Genomic DNA, 26,157 nt, shown 5'->3' on the forward strand with positions numbered 1-26,157 from the left:
ACAGGGGGTCTGAATCTGCTGGGGGTAGCAGGCAGGCTCGGTGCCGGAGGTGGAACTCGTGGGTCCATTGTTGGTGCCTGGGAAACCGGTGCCGAGGAGAGCTTCCCGCTGTGGGAAGTCGGGTCCTTGCTTTAGAGCCCTGTGAGAGTTGCTTGTAAAATGCAGGGTCGGTCAGAGTTGCCTGCTCTCAGCGCTAAGGGCAAAGACTTTGCAGGAGATCAATTACCCTCTTTTGAGTGTCTCTGAGAGGAGACATTAGGGCTTCCTGCCTCTTCACGTGAGAGGGTGAAGCCAGGCTCCCAGTCAGTTCTGACCTGGCAAGGGAGCGGGTTACAGCCCTGCTCCATAGGCAGCTGCAATGCTTCTTGCCTCTGCTCCAAAAAGGGTGAAGCCATGATCCCGGTCAGTTCTGCTTTGGCAGGGGAGCGTGAGGGAGCGGGTTTACTAGCCTGCTCCATAGGCAGCTGCAGAGCTTCTTGCTTCTGCTCCAGAGAGGGTGAAGCCATGCTCCCAGTCTTTCAGACCTGGCTGAGGAGCATGAGGGAGAGGGTTTGCCATTACCTGTCTCTAGAGGCGACTGCAGGGATTTCTGCATGAGAAGCAGTTTCAGCGGCAGGTTCCTGTCAGGACGAGCCCTGGTTTTGAGGCTAGTGCAGTGGACACACTTGGCAGGGACCTGTGTCTCACCAAGGCACTTCACACAGCGTGAATGCGCATTGGACATTGGCATAAAGTCCTGACAGGAAGCACATTCCTTGAATCCTGAAGCTCTAGTCACAATACAAGAAATTTACTTATATTAAACATGTGATCCCAATTTTCACCTCTGTAGGATGAAGTATTTTAATTTGAAACAGAATCAAGACAATAACCATAGATGATTGGCACCTCCCCATATTGGGGGGGAACAATCTAAAGGGGAGGACATGTAACCGCTCATGTTCCTCCTCTGTCCAGTGACCTCACTGCCCTGTGCCCATCCCAGGCCACTACGCTCTCCCTGCCCACATTACCTGCAGGGGGGGTTCCAGAAGTCTCTTCCTGTGCCTCCTCCCTTCACATTTGTCCGCTCTTCCTGGCAGCCGGGCAGCGAATGGGACGAATCCATTTTTGCCTGAGAGAACCTGGCTGGGAGGCAGTAGCGGCCCTCTCCCTGCCCAGGCTTGGCTGCTGGGGACAGGGGCAGAGCATGCCAGGGGGGAGGAGCAGGGAGAGGACAGAGCCCCTCTCCCTCCCCACTCCCAACAGGCTAATCTGGGGGGGGGGCACTTGACACCCCCCATGCCCTCTCCTATGTGCTGCCGTTAAGAAATACATTCAGACAAATTTCTTCTGATACTTTTCAGTTTATTTTATTAAACAATCATATTTTACATGTCATCAGACCTAACCCCTGAAGTGCAAAAAATTGTTTCTGAGGTATTAAGACTGGAGGAAAACTTGCACAGTGTTGTTATTAAAGATTCTACACTACAACAGGCTGGATAATTTCTGAACAGGCCTTTATAAAGCATTGTCTAGATCAGAGAAGGGTGATATGACATGTCTGTATTTGCATTTAGTCTTGAGATTCAGAGACCCCTGAACATTAACCACTTGTGTCACATTGTAGAAAGCAGACACATCATTAATACGGGAAAAAGTGATAAATAACAATGAGGTGCTGCTGAGTCAATATGTACAGTACATGGTCAATGAAGTTAAGAATTTACTTACTGATCTTAGACCCAAATCCTAACTGTCTAGCAATCAAATTAATATATATACTGTATCTACCACTGCCTCACTTGTTATCAGTACCAATATCCTCTTCCAGATTCCTGGATAGATGTACCTAAATTTTTATTCATAAACACCTACTGAAAGAGACACATGATCATTCACACTTAATTCAGATGATCTGAGGTTTATCAGATTAGCTGGAGCTGAGAGTCTGGTAAGGCACATAGCCTGTTCTTGCAAGGCTCTCCCCCAAACATGGAGGAAGTCTAGATCATAGGGAAAACAGCCAAAGGGAAGCATCACTCTGTGGAAAGTTCTGTGTAGAAGGACCACTTTATTTTTTGAACTGTGCAACTGATGTGACAGAATTGGTCCTTTCAAATTACTTCCATGGGGTTTTTGCTCAAACTGCAGAATTTGGCCCTAAATCATCCTTTTGTCTGGACAAGTGTTGGGTTTTTGTTGTTGTTGTTGTTGTTCAGGGGTGGGAAGGGTTTTAGAAATAAAGGAATAAATTATTTTCATCCTAGCATGTCCATAAGAGCAGAGTTTAACTCACGGCAATAGCAGTGCTGACTGCATCTAGATTTAGCAAAAATTGAACTGATGAGGCAAGCAAGCTCCCATTAAGGTTGTCAAAGACTTCCCTGTGAGAGTTTTTTGTCTCAGTGAATGCCAGGATTGTGCCCTAGGAACAGCTTTGAATTTTCAGCACTAAACAATTTGACAGACAGAGACTATGCCAAATTTTGACTCGACTTAAACTGTGTGCAATCCCACTGAATCCAATGGAATTAGAAGACAGAGCAGACTTCTGCCCACTGTATCATATGATCCCATCTCCACATGAATGATAATCACTGTACACTTATTTTGATTCTTTCTGCAGTTATTTTTAGTCCAGATAGAAAATAAAAATGTAGGTTCTGAGCTACAATAATTTGCTGGATAAGCTCCCACAATAAAGTGAGTAAATACAGAGAAAAGGTAAAAGTACAGGCAGTCTTTATCAAAAGAAGTGGTTAAACATGAATGTGGCAGGTTGTCCAGGCCTGGTTTAATAATAGTGTATTTAAAGGTGTTTTATCCTAAGCATCTTTAAATTTTAAGACCCTAGTTGGAAGTAGGACACCAATTTTATTGTCGGTACACTCACAGGCAAAATGTTCAATAGTCTGATCACAAACACAAATGAGAGGAATTACGCAGGAGTCTTGCCATCACTATGACTGTTTAGCTATACAATAAAGTCTATAACACTACAAATAAGACTAGCTGAACTTTGATACAGGCAGAATGATGCCTTGGTAAATTTATAACATAAAGTATATTTCATGGACAATGACGGCAATCCCCCACCCCCAAAACAAGTGCAAATTAATTGTTCCTTTTAGTTGAAAACTGGGTTTCGTACACCACCCAAAACTGAGCTGCTGGGCCATTTCCTGCGCAGGATGGTGAGGGAACATACAAAAAAGAAAATGCTCATAATCCCTAGAATGACTATTCCTGAAATCAGTGCACTGGTGACTGAGTTCAGCTGGAAAGGAGGTCCATTTGGATGAGCTGCAAGAGGAAAAAAAAGATACAGAAAGGTCTCATAAGAATCTCTCTCTGCAGAGCTGTGTCTTCCTGCCACAATGCCTTTATATACAAAAATTACAGTTAACAGGTTGATACTGAACTTCACATTAAGTCTATCTAATGTATTTAGCGAGTGGCTGTAGGTGCATAGCTCCTTTACACACACACTCACAATGATGATGGTGGTGTGTGTGGGGGTAAGACAAGATGACAATATTTAATGCATAAGCTGACCTGAACTCCATACTCAGGTGTGCAGGATGTCAGCTGACAGGAACACTAAATCTTTCTATTTAATGCCAGGTTTCTGTTATACATGATTTTATTATGGAGGAGGACCCTTAACATGGTTCTGGAGTCCCCACCCTTCAAATGTGTTGGAGGAAGGGAGAACTAGGGGAGGGGAGGGATTCTCTCCCAGTTGCTTTAGGCTTCAGGAGGGATAGCAGCTGATTTTTTTTACATGGTTCCCTAGTAAATATTGACAAAGAGTGATCAGCCAGACAATAGTAACAGAGAAATCAGGAACACACTACAGATTTATTTCTCCACCCAAAAGAATTCCAGGTGATCAGGAGGAGGAGCACTCTGACAATCTGAAGACCTCCTCTACCCTATATTACCCCATTATTTTTCTATACAGTCTACTTCCTCAACCACCAGAGCAGAAGCACTGGGCTCTGTAACATGAGAACGTCCATACTGGATCAGACCAAAGGTCCATCTAGCCCAATATCCTGTCTTCTGACAGTGACCAATGCCAGGTGCCCCAGAGGGAATGAAGAGAACAGGTAATCATCAAGTGATCCATCTCCTGTTGCCCATTCCCATCTGCCTTACCACAGACCATTTGGGTGGTTCCTATGGTTACATCCAGGCCAAAGGTCAGGGACTACAGGAGCTGAAACAAGATTTTTTTACCTTTTTGAGCTGTGAAGTCAGCCAGGCTAGGCTGCACTATAACGACCATTTTGTTGTTCAATTCATCTGTTGTAGGAAATGACTTTATTGCTTAAACCTGTCATTTTGCTTCTGGTAGTTGCACTGTTTCCTAATGTGCCATAGCAGCATAAATAGGGTTGCATTTGATTTGTAATTTCAGTTCCATAGTAGAGATTGGAATTTGCTAAATTGTTGGGCATATGAATTTAACTGAGCATTCCAGATTTACCAATTGCTTTCTTTAGAACACATTCATATTTTCTCATTTTAAATTAATGGTAATAAGGAAAACTTCAACACATATAGCTGAATCCAAATGGTTTACCTACTCATTAGTGTAGCACTCCTGTAATACCCCTTTTGTGTTTTTCTTATTCTGATTAACTTACCTAGCTGTGAATTGTTGGTTGGTGTCTCATCTGTATAAAAATATAAAAATAGAGCTATTATATTTTAGAGTCATCAATATCTGCATCCCCTCTGCACTCTCACTAAAACCAGATAAAAATAAAGTGAGGACTATCTTAAAACTCAGCAACTGTGTTGGCAACAGTGGCTTGTCATAATCAATGTCTCTGATCAAGTCAGGCTAAGAACATTCACTATAGGAAGTTTCCTAATTTCTACTCTGAGGATATTGGTCTTATGCACCACTTATTACTCTGCAATAAATAAATAAATAAATAAATTCTTTATTCAAGGTCCAGTTATCTTAACGTGTTGCTAATTCTCTTATGTCCCATTTCATAAAAATATGACCCAAGACAATGCAGCAGGAACTACTACTTCTGACCATCTGCTGTATTAGGGGGAAGGATCTCTGTGATGGTGGAGGTACTTTATCTTCGTTTCTTCAAGGAAATCTGTGACTACAAATCATTAGAAAACTTCTCCTCCTCCACACATACTTTTTTCTTTACAGGACCACAAAGGGATGAGTTTAAGTTTTTAGGGATGAGCTGACGTTTTTTCCCTAATTTTCACTTACTCCCCATTGTCAGTCTTGAAACTAAATATCTTATCTTTGTTTGTTTTTGCTTTTCTGTCTGTAAGCCTCAATCACAGCTCAAAAGTACATTTATTTCAAGGTCTTGACTTGTACTTATTTAATGGCTACCATTAATTTTTAATACTTTTGCCTTCACAAGTAGATAACTATTTTGTTTCTGCACACAGAGAGAAAACCATGTATTTTGTCTAAAATGACTTATTATAGATCAACAAACAAGTTTAAGGTCTCTGTGAAAGAGCACAGTATTAGAATAGCTTAAAACATACATGAGTGAGAGGATTGCTGCTGCTTGTGACTATATAGGTTTCTGTATGGCTCCTCATAACCGTAATACCTGACAGCCCTACAATCATTAATAGATTTTAGCCTCAAGGTAGGGAAGTACCATTCCCCACATTTCACAAAAGGGGAACTGAAGCACAAGGTAGATTGAGTTGCCCAAAGTCATGCTGGAAACTTGTGGCAGTCAGGAACTGAACCCAGGCCTACCAAGTCATAGTCCAGTGCTTCATAGACCCAACTATCTTTCCTACCTGTGCAACCTAAAAGCCAGAAATAAAAGTAAAATTGTCCTCTATATATTCCATAACATGTTTGAATTCCAGTTCTGAAATAGACGACAATTGCAAAATGATTATTTAAGAACATAAGAATGGGCATACTGGGTCAGACCAAAGGTCCATCCAGCCCAGTATCCTGTCTACCAAGAGTGACCAATGTCAGGTGCCCCAAAGGGAGTGAACTAACAGGTAATGATCAAGTGATCTCTCTCCTGCCATCCATCTCCACCCTCTGACAAACAGAGGCTAGGGACACCATTCTTTACCCATCCTGGCTAATAGCCATTAATGGACTTAACCTCCATGAATTTATCTAGTTCTCTTTTAAACCCTTTTATAGTCCTAGCCTTCACAACCTCCCCAGGCAAGGAGTTCCACAAGTTGACTGTGTGCTGTGTGAAGAACAACTTCCTTTTATGTGTTTTAAATCTGCTCCCCATTAATTTCATTTGGTGACCCCTAGTTCTTATATTATGGGAATAAGTAAATAACTTTTCCTTATTCATTTTCTCCACACCACTCATGATTTTATATACCTCTACCATATCGCCCCTTAGTCTCCTCTATTTCCTCTTTTCATATCTATTCATGGCTAAACTAGAGCTAAGCAAAGAATTTTCAACAATCATGTATTTAAAGAATTTAGCCACCTCTTCTGCTCATGGAATATCCATGAACTTTTAGTCTTTTACTTGAATATATTCTATATCCAAAGGCAACTGATTAATATTTTTCTATTTTTGTAAACCTCTATAAATTGATCCCAAATATTAGAAATATGAGCTGTACTGCTTATGACTGCTCAGATAAATCCTGCAGTCTTGTTTTTATTCCTTGATTGAATGATCATGTCTGGTGCAAAAAACTGCAAATCTGAAATTCAGTTTCCTGATGCTTGCAACTCTGAAATTAGTTTTCCTCAGATATTTTTAAATTAAGTGAAGATTCATGAAAAGTGAACTCCAAAGGGCCATGAGCATGGCTGAAGTAAATGCCTATCTACTTCAAATATGTACAGAATCTTTTGGCATTATTCATCCAATTTTACTAAAAAAACCCTTTTCTAACCAGGCACACACAAAAAACTGAATACATTCTCAATTCTCTATGGGCAAATTTCTCCTCTTGCATATGTCCATGCATCCACCACTGCATAGCAAAAGGAGACAATTTAGTCCTAAAGTCCTAATAATTCTCTTCCCTCTATGGAATCACAATCTGCTCTCAGTTTCATTGGTTTCAATCCAGATTGACTCCACTGAAACCACTGACCCAATGACAGTTACTTACATGCATCTGACAGCAGAATTTGGCTCAAAATATTTTATCTTTACTAGTTACCACAGGTATTCACAAAATGAATGCTTCTCAGAAATTCCAAGATGTATTTGAAACACTTTAAAATTCTAGTAGAACAGACATCAGTTGAATTACACTCTGGACAGGTATCAGGTTAAGTGAGAACAGAATCTGGGCAACCGTCTTTAAACTGAAAACTTGAACTGTTTGCCTCAGGCTCTATTTACAGCTGAAAGCTGAGCAAAAAGTATATTACCAAAGCAAGTCATAGTTAATGTCATTAAAGTTACATCTACACTGCAAAAAATGGTGTGTTCTTTACTCAGCTTATCTAAATTGGGTTAAAATAGCAGTGAGTGCACAGCCACTTGGGTTTTAACTCAGGTTAGCAGCCCTATAGGCTTTAATTCAAACTTTTAAAGTGAGTTAAGAGCTAAGTTGCTGTGTCTTCACTGCTAACTTAAATCAAGTGAGCTAACCCTAGTTAAGAACACATCATTTTTGCAGTGTAGGCATACCCTAAGATGGAAGTGGAAGAGCCAGGCAAGGAGTAGTCAGTGTTAGAGTGGGTGTTCAGAAGCTTCTAAACAATTTTTTCCATTTTGTGGCTTTCCCATCTTGAACTGTGATTTTAAGCAAAATTAATCAGGCTCATTTTTTTCCTAGTTAAATGGGTGCACTTTCTGTTATCTTCAATGGCAGCTGAATCTATATGACCGATGAGAATTTAGCCTATTGAGTTTAGGTGTTTATGGTGGCCTCAGACACATGCACATAACCCACAATGACTTCATTGGGTGTTTTGAGTGCATATATTACCAAAACAATTGGCTCAGAACTTTTACACGAAAGTTTAGTCTAGCAGTAAGAATAGACTCAAATAAATTAGCTGGGATTTTTATTTGAGTCACTGCAAACTCTCATTAAACAGCAAAGCATTTCCTCATGTTTTTTTAAATTCCTGCAATATACAGAAAGGTTTGAGAATTCCTACCACTCCTTGTAATGATAGGGCCAGCAGAGATGACAGCATTTCCAGAGGTGCTCTGAGCGCTCCAAGTTGTTCTCCTAACAGCATCTCTTCTTTCTCTGTTACTGCAAATCTGAGCAGTTAATCAAAACAATCAGAATGGAATAGAATTATTGCTTTCTTGTGCTTTCATTTTTAATGCCAGCTCTTTTAAAAGTGATACTACAACTTTATTTCTTGTATGCATTCAATTACTTTGCAATAAAAAGAGATGCAATATCCCCTAAGAGTGCATGTTGTAAATGATTGGCTTCCAATTGTATTTTGCCTCATTTCTTTTACAGAACTGCATTGCTCTCATGTACGATATTCATATTACAGTATAATAAACTTTTCAGTAATTAATTTACCAAGGCTTTGTTCATAGCTCCTATCCCAGCTGATGTTTATGTGCTAGACCAGGGACATACAAGATATGACAGTCGAGATCTTAGAAAACCCTTTAAGTTTTGTTTTTTTTAAAGGGCAGCTATGTTGGATTACTCATATTCTGAACAATAGCATGAAGTTGGTTTTAAATTTTATTATTAGTTTTCATATTAGAATAGTCTCATGCTGGAGTGTCTGTAATCCATCCTTAATTGACCCTCCTCTGTTTCCCATCCACCATCGCCACACATATCTTAGGGATGCAAACCATGCTGAGACCTAAAATCAATCATTCCAATTTGACTCTTTTAATACTTCATGTTTCAGTCCCTATTCAGCAAAGCCCTCAAACACATTCTTAACTTTAAGAACCTGCTTTAAGTTATTTGCTAAATTGGGGCTTAGATGAGTAAATTTTTATATGGTTTTTCTATCAAACATTTTTAGTGATCATGAAAACTGCTGGACAGAGCTGTGTAGGAACCAGAATTTCCATTTCACAGGAAATTCTGCAATTTCAAAATTTGTTTAATTCAAAATTGCAATGAAAATAAAGAATTTTAAAATTTCCCACAAAACAAATTTTTCAAAAAAAACCATATCAAAACATTTTCTTTTGATAAAATAGTTTTGTTTCCATTTCAACTTTGTCATTTTTCTGTTATAAAAAATGTCTAAATGATAGGCTGTCTTCAACAATAAAAAGCAAAATGGTCATTTCTTAAAATGTCAAACAGATAGTCCTGACCTTATCAAAATGCTTCTCTCCCCTCACAACCCCCCCCCACATTTTTTTTTCCTGAAATAAAATTTCATCAAAATAGACAGGTTACCACAGGAAGTTTGAGTTTCAACAAAATGGCATTTTCTGATGGAAAAAATGATCTATCCGAATATTTTTGACCAGCTCTACTGCTAGGTAAGGGGTATTAAAGACTCATAAACTCTACCCACTAAATAGATATAGTAGGGGGAAGTTATAGTGCAACATTCCCCCAGACACCCTGTGAATGTTCTTCACCTTCGTCTTGTGGGGATCTCATCTAGAAATGAGCGAATAGGTCTCTAAGGCTCAAACTCATTCTCTATCTTTGAGCTTTCTATTGATGTTATTCCCAAGACATATTTACGGTTCCTTGTGAGGCAAATAACTTTTTTCTAGGAGCTATACTGAGACCACCAGCTCATTTTTCATAAACTATCTGAATGGCTTTCTGACAGTGGTCACCTTTGGTCTCTATCATCTGAGGCATGATTTGACCCAGAGACCTAAAGGTGAACACTCCTTATGCCAAGCCTAATTTCCCTGAGCTTTACAGTTCCCAGTGTTACGTCACACAATGGTGATGACATCGAAATGTCGCTCTTCATTTGTTGCGTTCACATTCTCTAGAGACATATGAAAAGTTCAAATTCTAGGTGCTGTCTTCATCTGCACAACCCAGATGCCCTCCACTTCCCTTCTCCATATGCAAATTACAGGTGTAGAATGGTCCTACAGTTCTGCTTCTGGCACAGCACAGATTCATAAAGATTATTGACAGAGCCCCCCTCAAAACTTACAGGTGCAAGAAAGGGACAGTCATCCGTTCTGCACAGCTTTGTCACACAATGGAGGAAGACTGTAGACATCTTCTGGTTCTTGTGCTTCACAAAGCGGAACACCTCAAAGGAAAACCGGCCCATCTGGCTCTTGCCATTCTCAATTACAGTGGTCTGTGGGTCCTTGTCACAGCTAATTGTTATAAAAGATTAAAACTGGGATAACCATGTGTACCTCTTATTTATAGCCCCTAACTGAGAATAAGGTGACTATAAGTAACAAGATCAAAGCTTAAGCTCTGTGCAAAACAAGACAGCACCACCATGTCCAACATGGGCAGCTATGAGAGCAGTCAGCACTGCTCAATGCACAGTCAGGAAGAGAATGACAATGAACAAAAGGTTCAGAGTCAGAATTACCCTTAGAAACTCTGAAAAGGATCTGTGTTCAAGAATGCCAGATTTCCAATATTTTCTTTAGGTGATTCACTTGCCTTAGACTGTCTGGAACACACACGATATGAGATAACTAGCCCTGATCCTGCAGTGTTTACACTCGCTGACATTAGTGGGAGTTATACCAGAGCACAATTTTGTCCCATTGCTTTTGCACTCATAGCTAATGCAGATAGGGACCCAACAATATTCACAGCTGGAAATCAAGTCTGCTTGACATTGTATGTATAAGCACACTCTGTCACAAACTGATCTGGGCCTTTAAGAGGGTTTAGAGCTGAGCTGAACCTGTGCCAGATTTGGCCTGCCTCCCTAGATGGAGGCAATAAGTCCAGTCACCTGACTCCTTGTCAGGTGACTAGGAGATGGGCCTGCTGGTGGGGGATGAAAAGAGGAGTCCTGGGACAAGAAAGAAGGCAATTGGTGGTGGCTGCTGAAAGGAGGGCCACTGTTGAAGAGGCCCACAAAGGGTATGTATGTATATATGTCTCTCTTTCACACACACACACGCATACTTCTTTAAAGCAGTACTGAATTGTGTATTTTGCAACACCAAAACCAAAATTAAGGTAGCTCAGCTCCAGGTTCCATTTAAATTCAAATTTACAAACAATTATGAGACCTGAAACAAAAAGTTATCAGGTAAGCTGATTTATATAGATAAGCACCTCTGAAAGAAGGTAGCAGCTCCATCAAGAGCCACTGATATGATTTAATCTGTGCTGTTGCTGAGACACCAAGCTGCTCTTTTCTAGCCTTTTTAAGGTCCCAGTTCAGGAAGCCATTGCCATTCAGGACAGCACTTAAGCTTCTGCTTAAGCACTTTCCTGAATCAGCACCTTAGACATGTCAGATGGTTATCATCTACCCATAGGGCATCCTCCCACTTGCTCGTATTAAAATAAAGGTTAATACATACCCACTGAAATTTGAGTAGAAGGCCCCTAGTATGTGCAGGCAAAATAACTATTTCTACATCTACACTGGTGCACACAATTTTCATGCCTGTGCACACCCAATATTTATGTCCACAAATAGCTAGGTAACGGACTAATAAGTTATTTACGAGCTTAGACATTGGGCCTTCCTTAAAAATCTCATGCCCGTCAAGAAATGTAGCATCACGCCATCATACAGAGGCTCATAATTGCGGTCTTAAAAGGAGGGCATTTACATACAAATGCTGGATTTGCAAAGTACCTACCTAAAGAAGAGATCATATCGAAGCTCATCATTGGGATTACCAGATGGAGTGGTGTAACAATAGTCCATCAAAACATTCCATCTGCATGAGGAGCAAGATAATTATCAGAGAAAAAGATTTTAAAAAAACTGAGGCACAAGTTGATAGTACTAGCTGATGAACTGAACCTACACAGTTGTGTACAATTATGAGCCATGTATAGAATCCCTGCATTCTCACTGAGACCATTCTATGTCAGCATAATAGTTTTTATTTTTCTGCATTACTTACATTACTGCACAGTGTATGAATGATATAATTCAACCAACATGATTTTACACCCTTCTGTTCCACAGTAAAGAAGCTGTTACAGATCAGTGGCCACAGAGCACTTCAATGGGTATCACTTTGCTGCACATCATCTCCACTAAGAATTTCATGGCAGCATTGGACACGATTTACATCCTCATAAAAACAGCCATACTAGGTCAGACGAATCGTCCATCTAGCCCAGTATTCTGTTTTACAACAGTGGCCAATGCCAGGTGCTTCAGAGCGAAAGAACAGAACAGGTAATCGTCAAGTGATCCATCCCTTGTCGCCTATTCCCAGCTTCTGGCAAACAGAGGCTAGGGACACTTCAGAGCATGGTTTTGCATCCCTGCCGATCCTGGCTAATAGCCATTGATGGATCTATCCTCCAGGAATTTACCTAGTCTTTTTTGAACCCTGCTATAGTCTCAACCTTCACAACATCCTTTGCAAAGAGTTTGAAAGACTGACTGTGTGTTTGTGTGAAGAAATACATCCTTTTCTTTGTTTTAAACCTGCTGCCTATTAAATTTCATTGGGTGACCCCTAGTTCTTGCGTTATGAGAAGGAGTAAATAACACTTCCTTATTTACTTTCTCCACACCAGTCATGATTTTATAGACCTTTATCATATCCCTCCTTAGTCAGCTCTTTTCCAAGTTGAAAAGTCCCAGTCTTTTTAATCTCGCTTCATATGGAAGCTGTTCCATACCCCTAATCATTTCTGTTGCTCTTTTCTGTACCTTTTCCAATCCCAATATATCTTTTTTGAGATGTGATGACCACATCTGCACACAGTATTCAAGATGTGGGCATACAATGGATTTATATAGTGGCATTATGATATTTTCTGCCTTGTTATCTATCTCTTTCCTAATGATTCCAAACATTCTGTTCGATTTTTTGACTGCCGCTGCTGAGTGGAAGTTTTCAGAGAACTATCCACAATGACTCCAAGATCTCTTTCTTCAGTGCGTAACAGCTAATTCAGATCCCATCATTTTGTATGTTGTTGAGATTATGTTTTACATTGTATATTACTTTGCATTTATCAACATTGAATTTCATCTGCCATTTTGTTGCCTAGTCACCCAATTTTGTGAGATCCTTTTGTAACTTCTTGCAATCCATCTTGACTAGTTTTATATCATCTGAAAATTTTGTCACCTCACTGTTTACCCCTTTTTCCAGATCATTTATGAATATGTTGAAAAGGAATGGTCCCAGTATAGACCCCTGGGGACACCATTATTTACCTTTCTCCATTCTGGAAACTGACCATTTATTCCTACCCTTTTGTTTCCTCCTCTTACAAAAGCCCAAAACTCCCTCCCTTGACCTCAAGGAGAATCTTTGTTGATGATTACCAATAAAAGGCCTGCAACACATAGCAAAACAGATCTGATTCCATCCCACAGAGGGAAGTGATTCACACAGATTAGCCATTTCATTACTTGTAAATAGGGTTGGAAGTATTAGATTTTTAATCAGTAAACATGGATTTCACTGTACAGACACAAACCTACAAAGAATATTTCCATCGATAATACTCAAAATGTACAGATAGAAAAAGTAAGAAAATGCTGCTTGAGACGTTATAAGAGTTTGATGTAAGGATATTTACTTTATATATTTTGACAAGATGTTGACAGTTTGTATTTTAACAGTTATAAAGATTTAACATTTTGAATCTCAATGTGTACTGTCATTATATAATTGACTCTCCTATTGTCTGACACTTCCATAGGTTTCCACACCTGTAAACATTTAAATTAATAAAAAGCAATGCTTGAAAATAATCAGTTATCCATCAAAATTATTTAAAAAAATACCAGATTCTACCAAGCCTTAATATAAAAGACTGTCCAAAAAAATGAGCCATGCAGAATTATTAATTTACATGGTGATTGAAGCTGCTCAAGAGTGGCAAAAATTAGAAAGGGAAGAAACAACATCTTTTACTGTACCTGCCATCTAGGTTGGTTGCTCGCACTGCTGCATATATTTTTGTTTTCAAAGGTAAACCTATACTGGGGATAACCAGCAGCTGGCTATAGGTTGAGTCCTGAAAAAACAAACACACAGTTGCTGTAACACAATGGCAATACCAACATCATGCAACACACAAGCTTTTTTGGTCAGTTGGTTTAGTGGAACCAGCAGTGCTAGCAAGTTTCGCACAGTTCAAGGTTTTCCCTCAGATGATTAGAACAGATGTTTTGCTCTACACAATGCAGCTTTAGTGAGAAACGACATGTTAAAAGTGTTAGGTAACAAACAAAGATTGTATTTAAAAATCATCTCCCTTCAGAAGCTCCATTACCAAACTAGTGTAAGTGTGGGTACAGAGAGAGAAAGAATCACAGCTTGTACAATGTTGTAAAATGAATATGGTGTGTCAGATTGTGACAGGGTGCTGTTAGCAGTTATAAACTGAGCTTTTTGGAAGCCAGCACCCTGGTCACTTAGAACACCCAGGGCACCAGGTATAGTTAGAGAAGAAATGACTTAGGTTGTTTGGATTTGGAAGGGTAAAAGGGATCACTTGCACCTGTAGAGAGCCTGATAAGCTAATGAGGTAATTAGCTCACCAGCTGGGTACTCCTGAGAAGAAATCAAGCCGTGTAAATAGTTGAGACAGGGAGCAGGAAGGGAGCATAACACCCACAATGTTGTAATGTACCTGGAGTATAAACAATCAAAGACACTGGGTGGATGTACCCTGGTGCTCTGTGTGTGCTGCTAAATTCACAAAGAGGTCCTACCAGCCAGGATTTCCAGGAGCTGAAGTAGGAACTTGTTCACAAAGATATAATTTAGCAATACAAAATGCACTTAGAGGGGACATCATTTAATATATTGCAGATGAGCATTAGAAATAGGGGATTGGTGGGGGAGGTTCAGGATATGGGAGAAAGATCTCTAGTGGGAGATGAGGATAACCAAGACTCAGTCCAAATTTTCAAAAAGTCCTGCCTTGCAGAAGCTGTGTCACAATAAAACCAGGATGGTGTAGCAGACACCAGAAAGTTTGGAAAATATTAAATTAAATGTGCAAAGCCTGTGATTTTTCTAATGGAATGAAAAATTTATAACTTTCTATATACTTCCCTCCTATGGAAGTGTCCTTCAGAATGTTAAAGAGAATGAGAGAAAACTGGCTATAGAACTTTTAAACCAAGCAGTAGAATTTGATAGCAGGGATGTACTTCTCTGTTAAATCTCTAGGTTGGTTAAGAGAATCTGTAGAAAAGATCTCACTCTTATTATGTCCTACAGATTTTTGGAGCAATTCCTATAGATTGCTATTGGTTTAGGCTGAGATTTTCAAAGGAGTCTAAAGACAGGTCTTGTACTGCAATAGGGAGGGGCAACTACAACATGCATAGCTAAATTTGATCACACTATCTTGCTAAATATAGCTGCAGCAGCACAGACCATGGCATGGGCTAGTTGCCTGAGTATATATCCAAAGGATTGTACTTGGACAGCTAGCCTGTGACACTGCCTGTGATGCCATGACAACAGTGTTATTTTTAGCAAACTAATTAGAGCAAAGCTAACTCAGTACCTGAGCTAGACATGCTGCAGTCACACCCAAAGATTTACACATGGGTATCTAAATCTCTTAGGCTCCTTTGAAAATCCAAACCTCAATCCCTATTAATCTCTTTAGGTCTTTTCCATAATGGTTAGTTTTGTGCTTGCATCCAGAAATTTTGCAGATGGATTCACACACGGCAAAGGCATGAAGTAGCACAACAGAACAAATGAAAACATCAACAAGTCACAGGGGCAAGAGAGGGATTGGAGGATAAGGAGTATAAACATTAGAGAAATAAGTGACAAAAAACAAACAGCCTGCCTAAAGCATTCAAACATAGGTGTCTAAATTTAGGCACCTAAAAGGTGGCTTGATTTTCACAGCCACAGAGTCTTTGGGTGCTACAAATGCACAACACCTTTGACAAGCAGGACTTTTATATACTTAAATATGGCTTTAAATGTCTGGTTCTGGAGTCTGCATTTGTAAATGCTGATCTTTAATAACAGGAGCAAAGTTTACTGTATAGATCATCTCTGTACATGTGCCTAAAAATAGTTACAATTGCTAAGATTATCTTAATACTTTTGTGTGGTTGCTTTTTTGTGCTTCTGTGACTTGCAGTATTCTAGGAACATCTCACAAGATCAAAACCCAGAGTCAATTACCAATGATTTCATTCTTAATTACTTAAATACCTTGGATCTGATCTTATTGACTTTAGTTGGGCGGGATCAGGCCCTTTAAGCTTGGGCACTTCATTTGGGGCATCTTCTGGCATGATATTAATGTATGTTACTATTCTCTCACTGCAGAAACTATGAATGGCTCTTCCTATCCACTATTCAATTCCTGTAGTTTTGAGGAAGTTGGCTCTCTTTCCTTTTGATTACAAATTTATTTAAAAATGGGAGAAATATAATCTTCATTCTAACACATTTTAATCTGTTTTTAAGAACTCTGCTCTGCCAAATGACAAACTTCCAAACATGAATTTTAAAAAAATGCCTTTGGAAAATGTCCTGTTACAATATTTATAGCTCATTATATTCCAAGAAAAAAGCATTGACTTTTAAATCAGTTGCATGAATTATAACTCAGCATCATGATTACATGAATAATAAAGCAGAAAAAAAACCCAGATTCATAATTTACAAAAATGTTGCTTGATAGATTGAAAAATTGATATTTAAATCAGGTATTTATAATGTTTGAATAAAAATTTTAATCAACAAAAAATATTTCTGGGATTAATGTTGCTGTTAAAAATAGAAGCCCATACATTTTTTATGTTTTACTGTCATTGTCCATATTTACATAATAAAAGTTTATACAGTGATGTATATTCAAACCCAATTATCTGAAAAAGTATGAGAGAAGTGTCAGCAGCCAAAAGCTGTTATTAAAAATATTAACCCATGCAGTATCCAAAGTACATACAATAAAGCACCTGTATGGATGTACAGATTGGGGGGAAATCCTGCATACTTCACTCCTATTTAAAATGTTCAACATATTTGGACAAGGCTTGAATCTACATAAGTTTGTGAGAAATTTAACATATCAATAATGTTATAAGATCATATTTAGAATAGATATAATATGCAGGTACAATATGCAGTAGATATGAATTCTAGTGCATCACTTTTTATAATTTGTACTGCCATAGGGTCTGGAGGCCCTAATTGTTGATCAAGACCCCCATTGCACTAGGCGCTGTGCAAACGCAGAATAAAAGAAGAGAGATGGTAGGTCATTCAGGACAGAGACTAAGAAAAGAGAAAAAAGGTACATTCCAAAAAAAAAAAAAAAAAGGACAAGCACAAGGTAATAATTAGATGAATGACAACTGTCTGAAAGGCCTGCTTCCCTGCTAGGGAAAACAGAACATAATGAACACATAAGGAGCCTAATTCTGCTGTGTCAATGAGAACCACAGCCATGTAATTCAGAGAATATTACATATAAATTGATTTACTAATTTTATACTTACATTGTAAAGGAGCAAACTCAGAGTGCTGATAAATGTCCCATTGTTCTCTTTTACAGAAATAGCAGCTGATGACCTAGAACAGATTTAGAAACCAGGAACTGTTTAAGGGTTTTGTTTGTTTTTGTTTGTTTTTGCTTGCATTTTCATATTTCAGTGCTTTTTTACTCCTAATCAGTTCTTGAGCTACATCATAAGGAGTGATTTTTTTAAAGTTTGTGTTAGAAGCCTCTGAAAATAGGAATTTATAGTGGAGACAATGACAGGACCTTAACTATACTGGCAGTAATGGAGGCTATTAAAAACATGAATCAGGCAAATAATTAGCAGAACGGCAAAATGGCACAAAAGATCCAGTTCTCCATGATGTAGTGTGTCTGCGCCTGGAAAATGTGTTCCCTTGCACTACATATTCATAGATTACCCTGCACAAAAAAATGATATTGCATGGGAAATTTAAAATGTGTATGCAGGTACTATTCAGTCATAAAACCACATGCATTTAGAAGGCAAATTTTTACACCAGTCAGGCAACAAACGACAGTAGCTTTTGGTAAATCATTTTATTATACAGATCCTCTAGTAAACTTTTCTTCTTTCTTCAATCTCCACTTTCTCCCTGCCACTTCTTCCCACAATCGTGGTTTTACTTTTTTCACCATCAGTACAAGAGCACAATTTTTATGGAGATAAATGTTGGGGTGTGCAGATGCATGAAGACAGATACCCTCACCCTTATACATATAAATATATATGAATGAATGAATGAATGAATGAAAAGCATACTTACGAAGCCAATTGTGTATTGTTGACCAAGTATTCCAATGGGTAGCTACAGCTAAATTTGTACAGAAGCCCTGGTAAGTAGCTGATGATCGTTGGTGGATCTGGCGTATCTATGTAGCCTGAAACATTACCTATCTGTACCACTGATACATTCCCATATGCATTGATGCCTGGAACAGAGGATACCTGTTGAGGAAGGTATGAAAAATGACATTACCAGAAGGTTAAGCACATAAAAAAAAGAGAGAGAAAGAGAGAGAAATACAAACACATTGAAAAATTCTGCCACTTTGAGCCCAATTCATCTTCGGTGTAACTTCATTCAGTACACCAGGGATGAACTGGACTTACTAAATCAGATTCTGTTTTCTATTTTACCTGCAGAGCCTGTAGTCAATTGGGATTACAGGGGTCTGACTGAATACAAAATATGGCTCACTGTAGCACCTAAAACACAGATCTGGAATGTCCTGAGGTCCCATGAATAATTTTTCAGATGGGCATTTTCTCTGGCCATTCCTGATGAATTCCCATGGAACACTGGGTGGGGGGGGCTGAAGAAGCAGTTCTTTTCAGTTTTAAAGGTAACAAAATATTGGATCTTTTAATACTTGAAAATGAAGTTATTTTACAAAGAATCCCACTCACTGAAGTGATGTGTGGCCACTACTGGTATGTTGGCTTGTGAAGGATTCCAAATCACATAATAGATGATGCAAAAAAGTTATAGTATTTTTAAAGTGATATTAATGAGACAGTAAAGCAATTCAAGCCGAACAATTGAATTTCTGGTCAATGCCTATGTCTGTCTGTATGGAGATGCATATCTATATATGATAAATTACTCACACAAAAACTAAGTTAAAAGAATGTCAATGCTGCAAAACCAAGCACTCAATATTTAGATAATGCCACAATTAAAGTTGGCTGTGTAACCTTCATTCAGCCCCGACATGTCTGAATTATGACTGATTTGCTCATCATCACATAAGTATATAGTTGACACAGAAATAATACCCACGTCTCCTGGGTCCCCATCTCATGCCTTCAAAACACAAGTGAACATCCTTTCTCTTCCTGCAACCCACTGATTAATTTACCATATATCCCATGTACTATGTGAGTTAATGGTCATGTGGAGAAGATAGTATGTGAATATGTAATTAAGAGTATTTATAATGCATGTACACAACAGGGTCACATTGAGGTTCCATGAGATTAACTGTGGCGTTACCTAATTGTTGCTTGATTTTGCAATGTTTTGATGTAGTTTTTGTATGTAATCTCCCATATCTTTAAAAAAAGAAAAACTGGAAAAAAACAGGAATTCATCAAATCATGCTGCCCACTGCACACCTGGGTAGTTCATCAGGGTTTGAACCCAGGACCTTTAGATTCATAGCACAACTTGATTTCTTGAAGTAAAGGAAAACCTGGTAGCAATAGTAGGCTCTTACTCCCTGTACATTTTTCCATTGGTGTACATAACCATTTGCTAGACAGCAGAAAAATGTTAGGAATCCAGATTCCTAGGTTCTGTTCCTGGCTCTGGAGGAGAGAGTGGCCAAGAGGTTACAGACAGTACAGCCTAGCACAAAATTAATTCATTCTGAAAGCTGGTGTAGTTAAGGGGATGTCAAAGGAGTCTACCACATTAGAGTTCTGTGTTCTGTTCCCAGCCTTTCCAGAAGTACAGCCTCTCAATTACACCATTTGTAAAATGAAGAATGCCTGCCCCCCTCATGAAGTAGAGGTATGAGTCTTGCTTAGCAATAAGGGCTATGAAATGTGTAGTATATTAACACCTGTGAATGGAAGAGCTGAGATCAGTATTCATGGTCTCTCTTGACTCACAGCCCAGCATTCCTAAGCCATAGGGGATGTAGGTAGTGGGTGGCTATTGTTTCCCCCCAAGCTGTTGCTTTGTCTTTGCACATAGGGATACACATAGGGAGCCCTGCAGGGTGTGAGCAAACGTTCAGAGAATTTGCTACACAGGGAGCTCCAAAGAATGAGAGCCTGCACAGAGCAATCGGAACGGTCAGAGATTTTAACAGCAAATTTCTAACAAGCTCTATGAACATGTCAAAATAGCAATTTTTAGAGGCTTATAAATTTTGCCCAATCTGGGTAATTTTCATGGGGACAGCAAAATACATCTATCTGACCCTAGAGCTATCTTCCAAATTTCAAGGCCTTGCTCCAAACTATGGCTAGGGTAGAGCTCTTTTTAAAAAATAAAAAAGCCACACAAAATTTAGAGTTTTTTTAGCTGTAATAAACAGATAGCTAAGGGTTAATGTTCTTTTACCTGTAAAGGGTTAACAAAGGGAGCCAAACACCTGACCAGAGGACCAATAAGGAAACAAGACTTTTTCAAATTGGGGTGGAGGGAAGTTTTGGGTGTGAGTTATTTGTCTTGGTTCGGTGACCCTCTCGGCTCTGAGAGTGATTTTTCTATCTCCAGGCTTTCTAATCTTCTGTTTCCAAGTTGTAAGTACAAGGATAGTAAGAAAAATAGGTTTATATTGGTTTTTTTTGTATTTACATGTGTGTAGTAGCTGGAATGTGTTAAATTGTATTCTTTTTGGATAAGGCTGTTTATTCATTTTTTCCTTTAAGCAATTGACCCTGTATATTGTCACCTTGATACAGAGACCATTTTATGTCCTTTTTCTTTCTTTTTATATAAAGCTTTCTTTTTAAGACCTGTTTGAGTGTTTTTCACTGGTTTAGGCTAAGAAACGAAGGGAAGGGGAAAATCTCTTTGTGTTAGATTTACTAAGCCTGACTTTGCATACCCTCTGGGTGAGGGGGGAGAGAGATTAGATCTCTCGTTGCTTGTGTTTCAAGGACTTGAAGCAGGGAGTATCCTAGGGTCCCTAGGGCGGGGAAATCTGGGAGGAGGTAAAGAGGGGGAAGGGAAACGGTTTATTCCCCTTTGTTGTGAGACTCAAGGAATCTGGGTCTTGGGGTCCCCTGGGAAGGTTTGGGGGGACCAGAAGGTATCAGGCCCTAAAATTCCTGATTGGTGGCAGCGCTATCAGATCTAAGCTGGTAATTAAGCTTTGGAGGTTTCATGCTAGCTTCTCATGTTCTGAACTCTAAGGTTCAGATCTGAGTAGGACAGTTATGACATTAGCATTGACAACACTATCCATTTTTCCTAACCTTACCCTTGGAAACAACTGAACTATTTTTGCTGAACCTTCAAAAAGAAAATTCAGCCTGAGACAGGGAATGCACATAGAAAGTTTCAGCCTGAAAACTTTGGCAAACTTATAAGCAACTGAAAACAGGGACATATAACAGAAAGTGCTAGGAGAACTTAAGTTTAAGTGTCATTACCAACTTTGGCTATAAATGGCAACCTGGCAAAATATTGTAAATTACTTAATAAAGATTTTGGCATCTTCAGTGACCCAGACCATCCCTGTGCGTGTCAGAAAGCCCCACCTTACATCTGAAAGCATACTGCAGAGATCCTACCTATAACGAAAAGTTGAACAACAATTCTTAAAGAGTAAAAGGAAATCAAATCTAAAATCTGGGCTTGCCCTACAGATTGAGGCATTGTTGGATATGACAGTTTAGAAGACTGAGGGCCTGATTGTGCTCTCATTCACACTGGTGTAAATCAGGAGTAACTCCATTAAAGTTAATTAAATTACAGTGCTGCAAAAAAGGTACCAGAATCTTGCCTTAAGTGACAATTTGAGTATAACAAATCTGTGGCTGTCTGCACACAGCCAGATATCATAGCTGTCATTTATGCTGCATAGCATATCAAGTCTAAAATGTTTGGCTCTAGAAACAGAAGTATTTACTCCTGCTGAAAGAGAATCTCAACTAGTTGTTAGCACTATTAAGGCTTCCATCCTTCTGCTGACCAACCACTACAGAGCAACATAAATCAGACATTTGAGCAGGTCTTACACCATCCAGCAGAAGTTGTGGTACATACACTCACAGTATATTAAATAAGAATTAGAGCTGAGTGAGAATCTGAATTTCCTTTCTATGGGAAATTCCAACATTTCAATGTTTATTTTTGTCCTGAGATCAAATGAAAAATTCAAATATTGAAATGAGAGGTTCTAAAAACATTTGATTCAGAAAAGGCAAAGCATTTGTTTCAGCATTACAGAACATTTCTCAATGGTAGTGCCTCTTGGAAGCTGTAGTTCAGATACCTGATGTCTCCATTCTCCACTCAGGGTCAGGATCCCTGGCCAGATTACATCTCCCATGATGAACCTGCAGACATGTTACTCCCATGATGCACCGTGTCACTCAGAGGGCAGACTATGTTGTGCTATGGGAAATGTAGTTCACTCAGGTAGCTTGAACTACAATTCCTATGAAAAACCAACCTTAAATAAAATATTTGTTTAATTTTTCCAGATGGAAATTTGGAAAACTTACACAAAATTGAATCATTCCTGCAGAAAGTTTTGATTGTGAAGAAACTACATTTTCCAGTGAAAAAGCCTTTTGAAGGAAAATTCCCAACTAGTTCTATAAGAATAAAGTTGTTGTCAACCAGTATATCCTAGTCCTTGGCTTCTTATCAGCACTCAAATTGATGAGCTAACAATTTCTTTCAAAAAAACAAATTTTTGTGTAGTGAACTATTTTACTAAGTGTATAAGACTGTTTCAGAGGGTTTTGTAAAGGATACAGTGCTGGAGTAACCCCCACACTCTATTCCAGGCACTACTAGCAATTATACAATCTGTCGGTGATCTTGCCTTACCACTAGAGTGCTTCCACAGGACTCCAAAGTGCTGAGATTGATGATGAAAATGACTACTGCTGGAAAGGTGTTGTTATTTATAAACCCCTTGCAGTGAGCGTCCCCATGTTTCCCATTCAGGGCCAGATCCGTTTCAGAATAACCAGAAAAAAGAACTGTGCAAAAATTAATCTTCATAGTAATTGCTTGTACTCCACAGTAGACACTGATATCTCGTTCAGCTGTAAGGAAAATACAGGAAAAGCAAATGTAAGAATTGGGATTTCATTTGACAACTGTATAGGAATGCTAGGATGACTCCTACATCAGTTAGTCTGGTTATATTCTACAGCTCTATCAAATCACTCTTCATACTATTGTCAGAGGGTTTGATCCGTAGATGTTATCAAGTAAAAACCTCACTAATCTGTTCTTTAACTAGGCTGATGAAGAATCAGAACTAAAATACTTGGCAATATAATCTACCAGGGAATTTAAGTGACTACCCAAAATCTCACCATTAAATAAATCATAATCTCATTGATAAACTGAGAGAATGCCAAGGGATACAAATTGGCAAAGGGTTAACGGTATAGGGCCTAATCCTGAAGCCTTTATTTTTTGTGGAACATGACACCATTGTGCTAGGCATTGTATAAACACATTTGTAATTCCCACTGATTTCAACAGAAATTCAGGGAGCTGAATTCTCCCCTCCATTGCAATTGTACAACTCTCATAGAAGCTGAGAGTGCTTATCTGAGGCAGGATAGAGTCCACTTCAGGTGCCAAGTACAGGCTCAAACAGGACAGTTAAAGCACTGAAGTGCAATCAACAGTTTATAAGAATAATTCATTATGACTGTTCTGAAGCTTTCCTTTTTAAGAACACTCAGCGTTAGCATTAATACAAATCAGTTGGCTTATGAGAGATAGTGATCAATACAGTGAAGTAGGTTGGAGATATACCATACTGCACATTGTAACACCTTGAATACAAAACACCTAGAAAATGACAATTAGAGCTAGTCACATCTTTCTGTTTCAAACACTTTTAGATGAAGCCTGGCCTTGTGTTTGAAAGTCCTGACGACTCTTGTGATCTTCCGTGAAAAAAAATGTACACATCACAACAGGCTTGAGCACTAGTTCTCAAACTTTTGTACTGGTGACCTCTTTCATATAGCAAGCCTCTGAGTGCAACCTCCCCTTATGAATTTGTCATAAACAGATAGCTAAGGGTTAATGTCTCTTTCACCTGGAAAGGGGTAACAAACAACACCTGACCAGAGGACCAATCAGGAAACAAGACTTTTTCAAATCTCGGTGGAGGGAAGTTTGGGTGTGAGTTCTTTGTTCTTTGTCTTGGGTCTGTGCCCTCTCGGCTCTGAGAGTGATCTTTCTATCTCCTGGCTTTCTAATCTTCTGTTTCCAAGCTGTAAGTACAAGGATAGTAAGACAATAGGTTTATATTGTTTTCTTTTGTATTTACATGTGTATAGTTGCTGGAATGTTTTAAATTGTATTCTTTTTGGATAAGGCTGTTTATTCATTTTTTTCCTTTAAGCAATTGACCCTGTATATTGTCACCTTAACAGAGACCATTTTATGTCCTTTTACATTCTTTTTATATAAAGCTTTCTTTTTAAGACCTGTTGGAGTTTTTCTTTAGTGGGGACTCCAGGGAATTGAGTCTGCAGCTCACTAGGGAATTGGTGGGAGGAAGAAGTCAGGGGGAAAAATCTCTTCATGTTAAATTTACTAAGCCTGACTTTGCATACCCTCTGGGTGATGGGGGAGAGAGGTTACATCTCTCGGTGCTTGTGTTTCCAGGACTGGAAGCAGGGAATCTCCTAGGGTCATCCAGGGAGGGGAGCCTGGGAGGAAGTAACAAGGAACAAGGGGAGGAGGTTATTTCCCTTTGTTGTAAGACTCAAGGCATCTGAGTCTGGGGGTCCCCCAGGGAAGGTTTTGGGGAGACCACAGTGAGCTAGGCACTGTATAATTCCTGGCTGGTGGCAGCAATTACCAAGTCCAAGCTGGTAACTAAGCTTGGAGGTTTTCATGCTAACACCCATATTTTGGACACTAAGGTCCAGATCTGGGAAGAAATGTTATGACATGGTGGCAGAGCGGTGTGGATAGATAGAAGAATCCAGAAGCCAGTAGGAATATTATTTTCTTTTTCTCTGCTAGGGCTTTTAAACAGAGAGAAAAGAGGTTGGTTTTAAAAGGAGCTAGAGAGAATTTTTTTTCTGCTCTCTCTTGCAGTTTTTGGCTTGCATATTAAGCAAGGAACCATTAAGCTGTGACAAAGGGTCTTTTGTTAGACAGTAGCACTCCGACTGAGAGTCATGTACCCAGCACAATACACATGCAAATAAAGTGGTTCTTCTGGTTTACTTTACATTTAAAAGATTAGCTAGAGGAAGAAAGAGAAAAAGGCATTGTTGCTAGGCAAACCCCAGGGGACAACAGAGAGCCTGCAGTTCAGATAATAAACAGCAGCGGGCACCCCAACACAAGAAAACAGGAACCATGACTTCCAAGGAAAAAAGGGAGGCAGAAGAACAAATCAAAGAAGCAGACCACAGGCAACAACTGGAAAAAAGAGAAAAAGAGGTGGAGCTGAAAGAAAAGGAAGAAAACATCAAACTGGCAGCCTACAAAAAAGAACAAGCAGCCAAAGAGGCAGCCCACAAAAGAAAACAATATAAACCTATTGTCTTACTATTCTTGTACTTACAACTTGGAAACAGAAGATTAGAAAGCCAGGAGATAGAAAGATCACTCTCAGAGCCGAGAGGGCACAGACCCAAGACAAAGAACAAAGAACTCACACCCAAACTTCCCTCCACCGAGATTTGAAAAAGTCTTGTTTCCTGATTGGTCCTCTGGTCAGGTGTTGTTTGTTACCCCTTTCCAGGTGAAAGAGACATTAAGCCTTAGCTATCTGTTTAGGCTTGAGCACTAGTTCTCAAACTTTTTTACTGGTGACCTCTTTCATATAGCAAGCTTCTGAGTGCGACCTCCCCTTATGAATTAAAACCACATTTTTACATATTTAAATAGAGGCAAAGGGCGGTTTGGG

At 39.2% G+C, this 26,157-nt stretch overlaps 1 protein-coding gene across 1 annotated transcript in view; it reads right to left on the reverse strand.

Annotated features, from left to right (window-relative positions):
* Positions 1-3,112: 3,112 nt before the first annotated feature.
* The window catches only part of ZPLD1 (zona pellucida like domain containing 1), a 34,744-nt gene continuing 11,699 nt past the window's right edge, over positions 3,113-26,157 (reverse strand). Inside the window, exons 2-10 of the mRNA XM_030552532.1 lie at positions 23,088-23,311; positions 18,336-18,517; positions 17,549-17,621; positions 13,979-14,076; positions 11,721-11,801; positions 10,082-10,253; positions 8,114-8,222; positions 4,638-4,667; positions 3,113-3,288 (exon numbers count right to left, since the gene is read on the reverse strand). Of these exons, the coding sequence (XP_030408392.1) occupies positions 3,113-3,288; positions 4,638-4,667; positions 8,114-8,222; positions 10,082-10,253; positions 11,721-11,801; positions 13,979-14,076; positions 17,549-17,621; positions 18,336-18,517; positions 23,088-23,311 (1,145 nt within the window). The remainder of the gene's footprint in view (positions 3,289-4,637; positions 4,668-8,113; positions 8,223-10,081; positions 10,254-11,720; positions 11,802-13,978; positions 14,077-17,548; positions 17,622-18,335; positions 18,518-23,087; positions 23,312-26,157) is intronic.

This window comes from Gopherus evgoodei, chromosome 1 (assembly GCF_007399415.2).
Source record: "Gopherus evgoodei ecotype Sinaloan lineage chromosome 1, rGopEvg1_v1.p, whole genome shotgun sequence".
NCBI classification, from domain to species: Eukaryota; Metazoa; Chordata; order Testudines; family Testudinidae; genus Gopherus; species Gopherus evgoodei.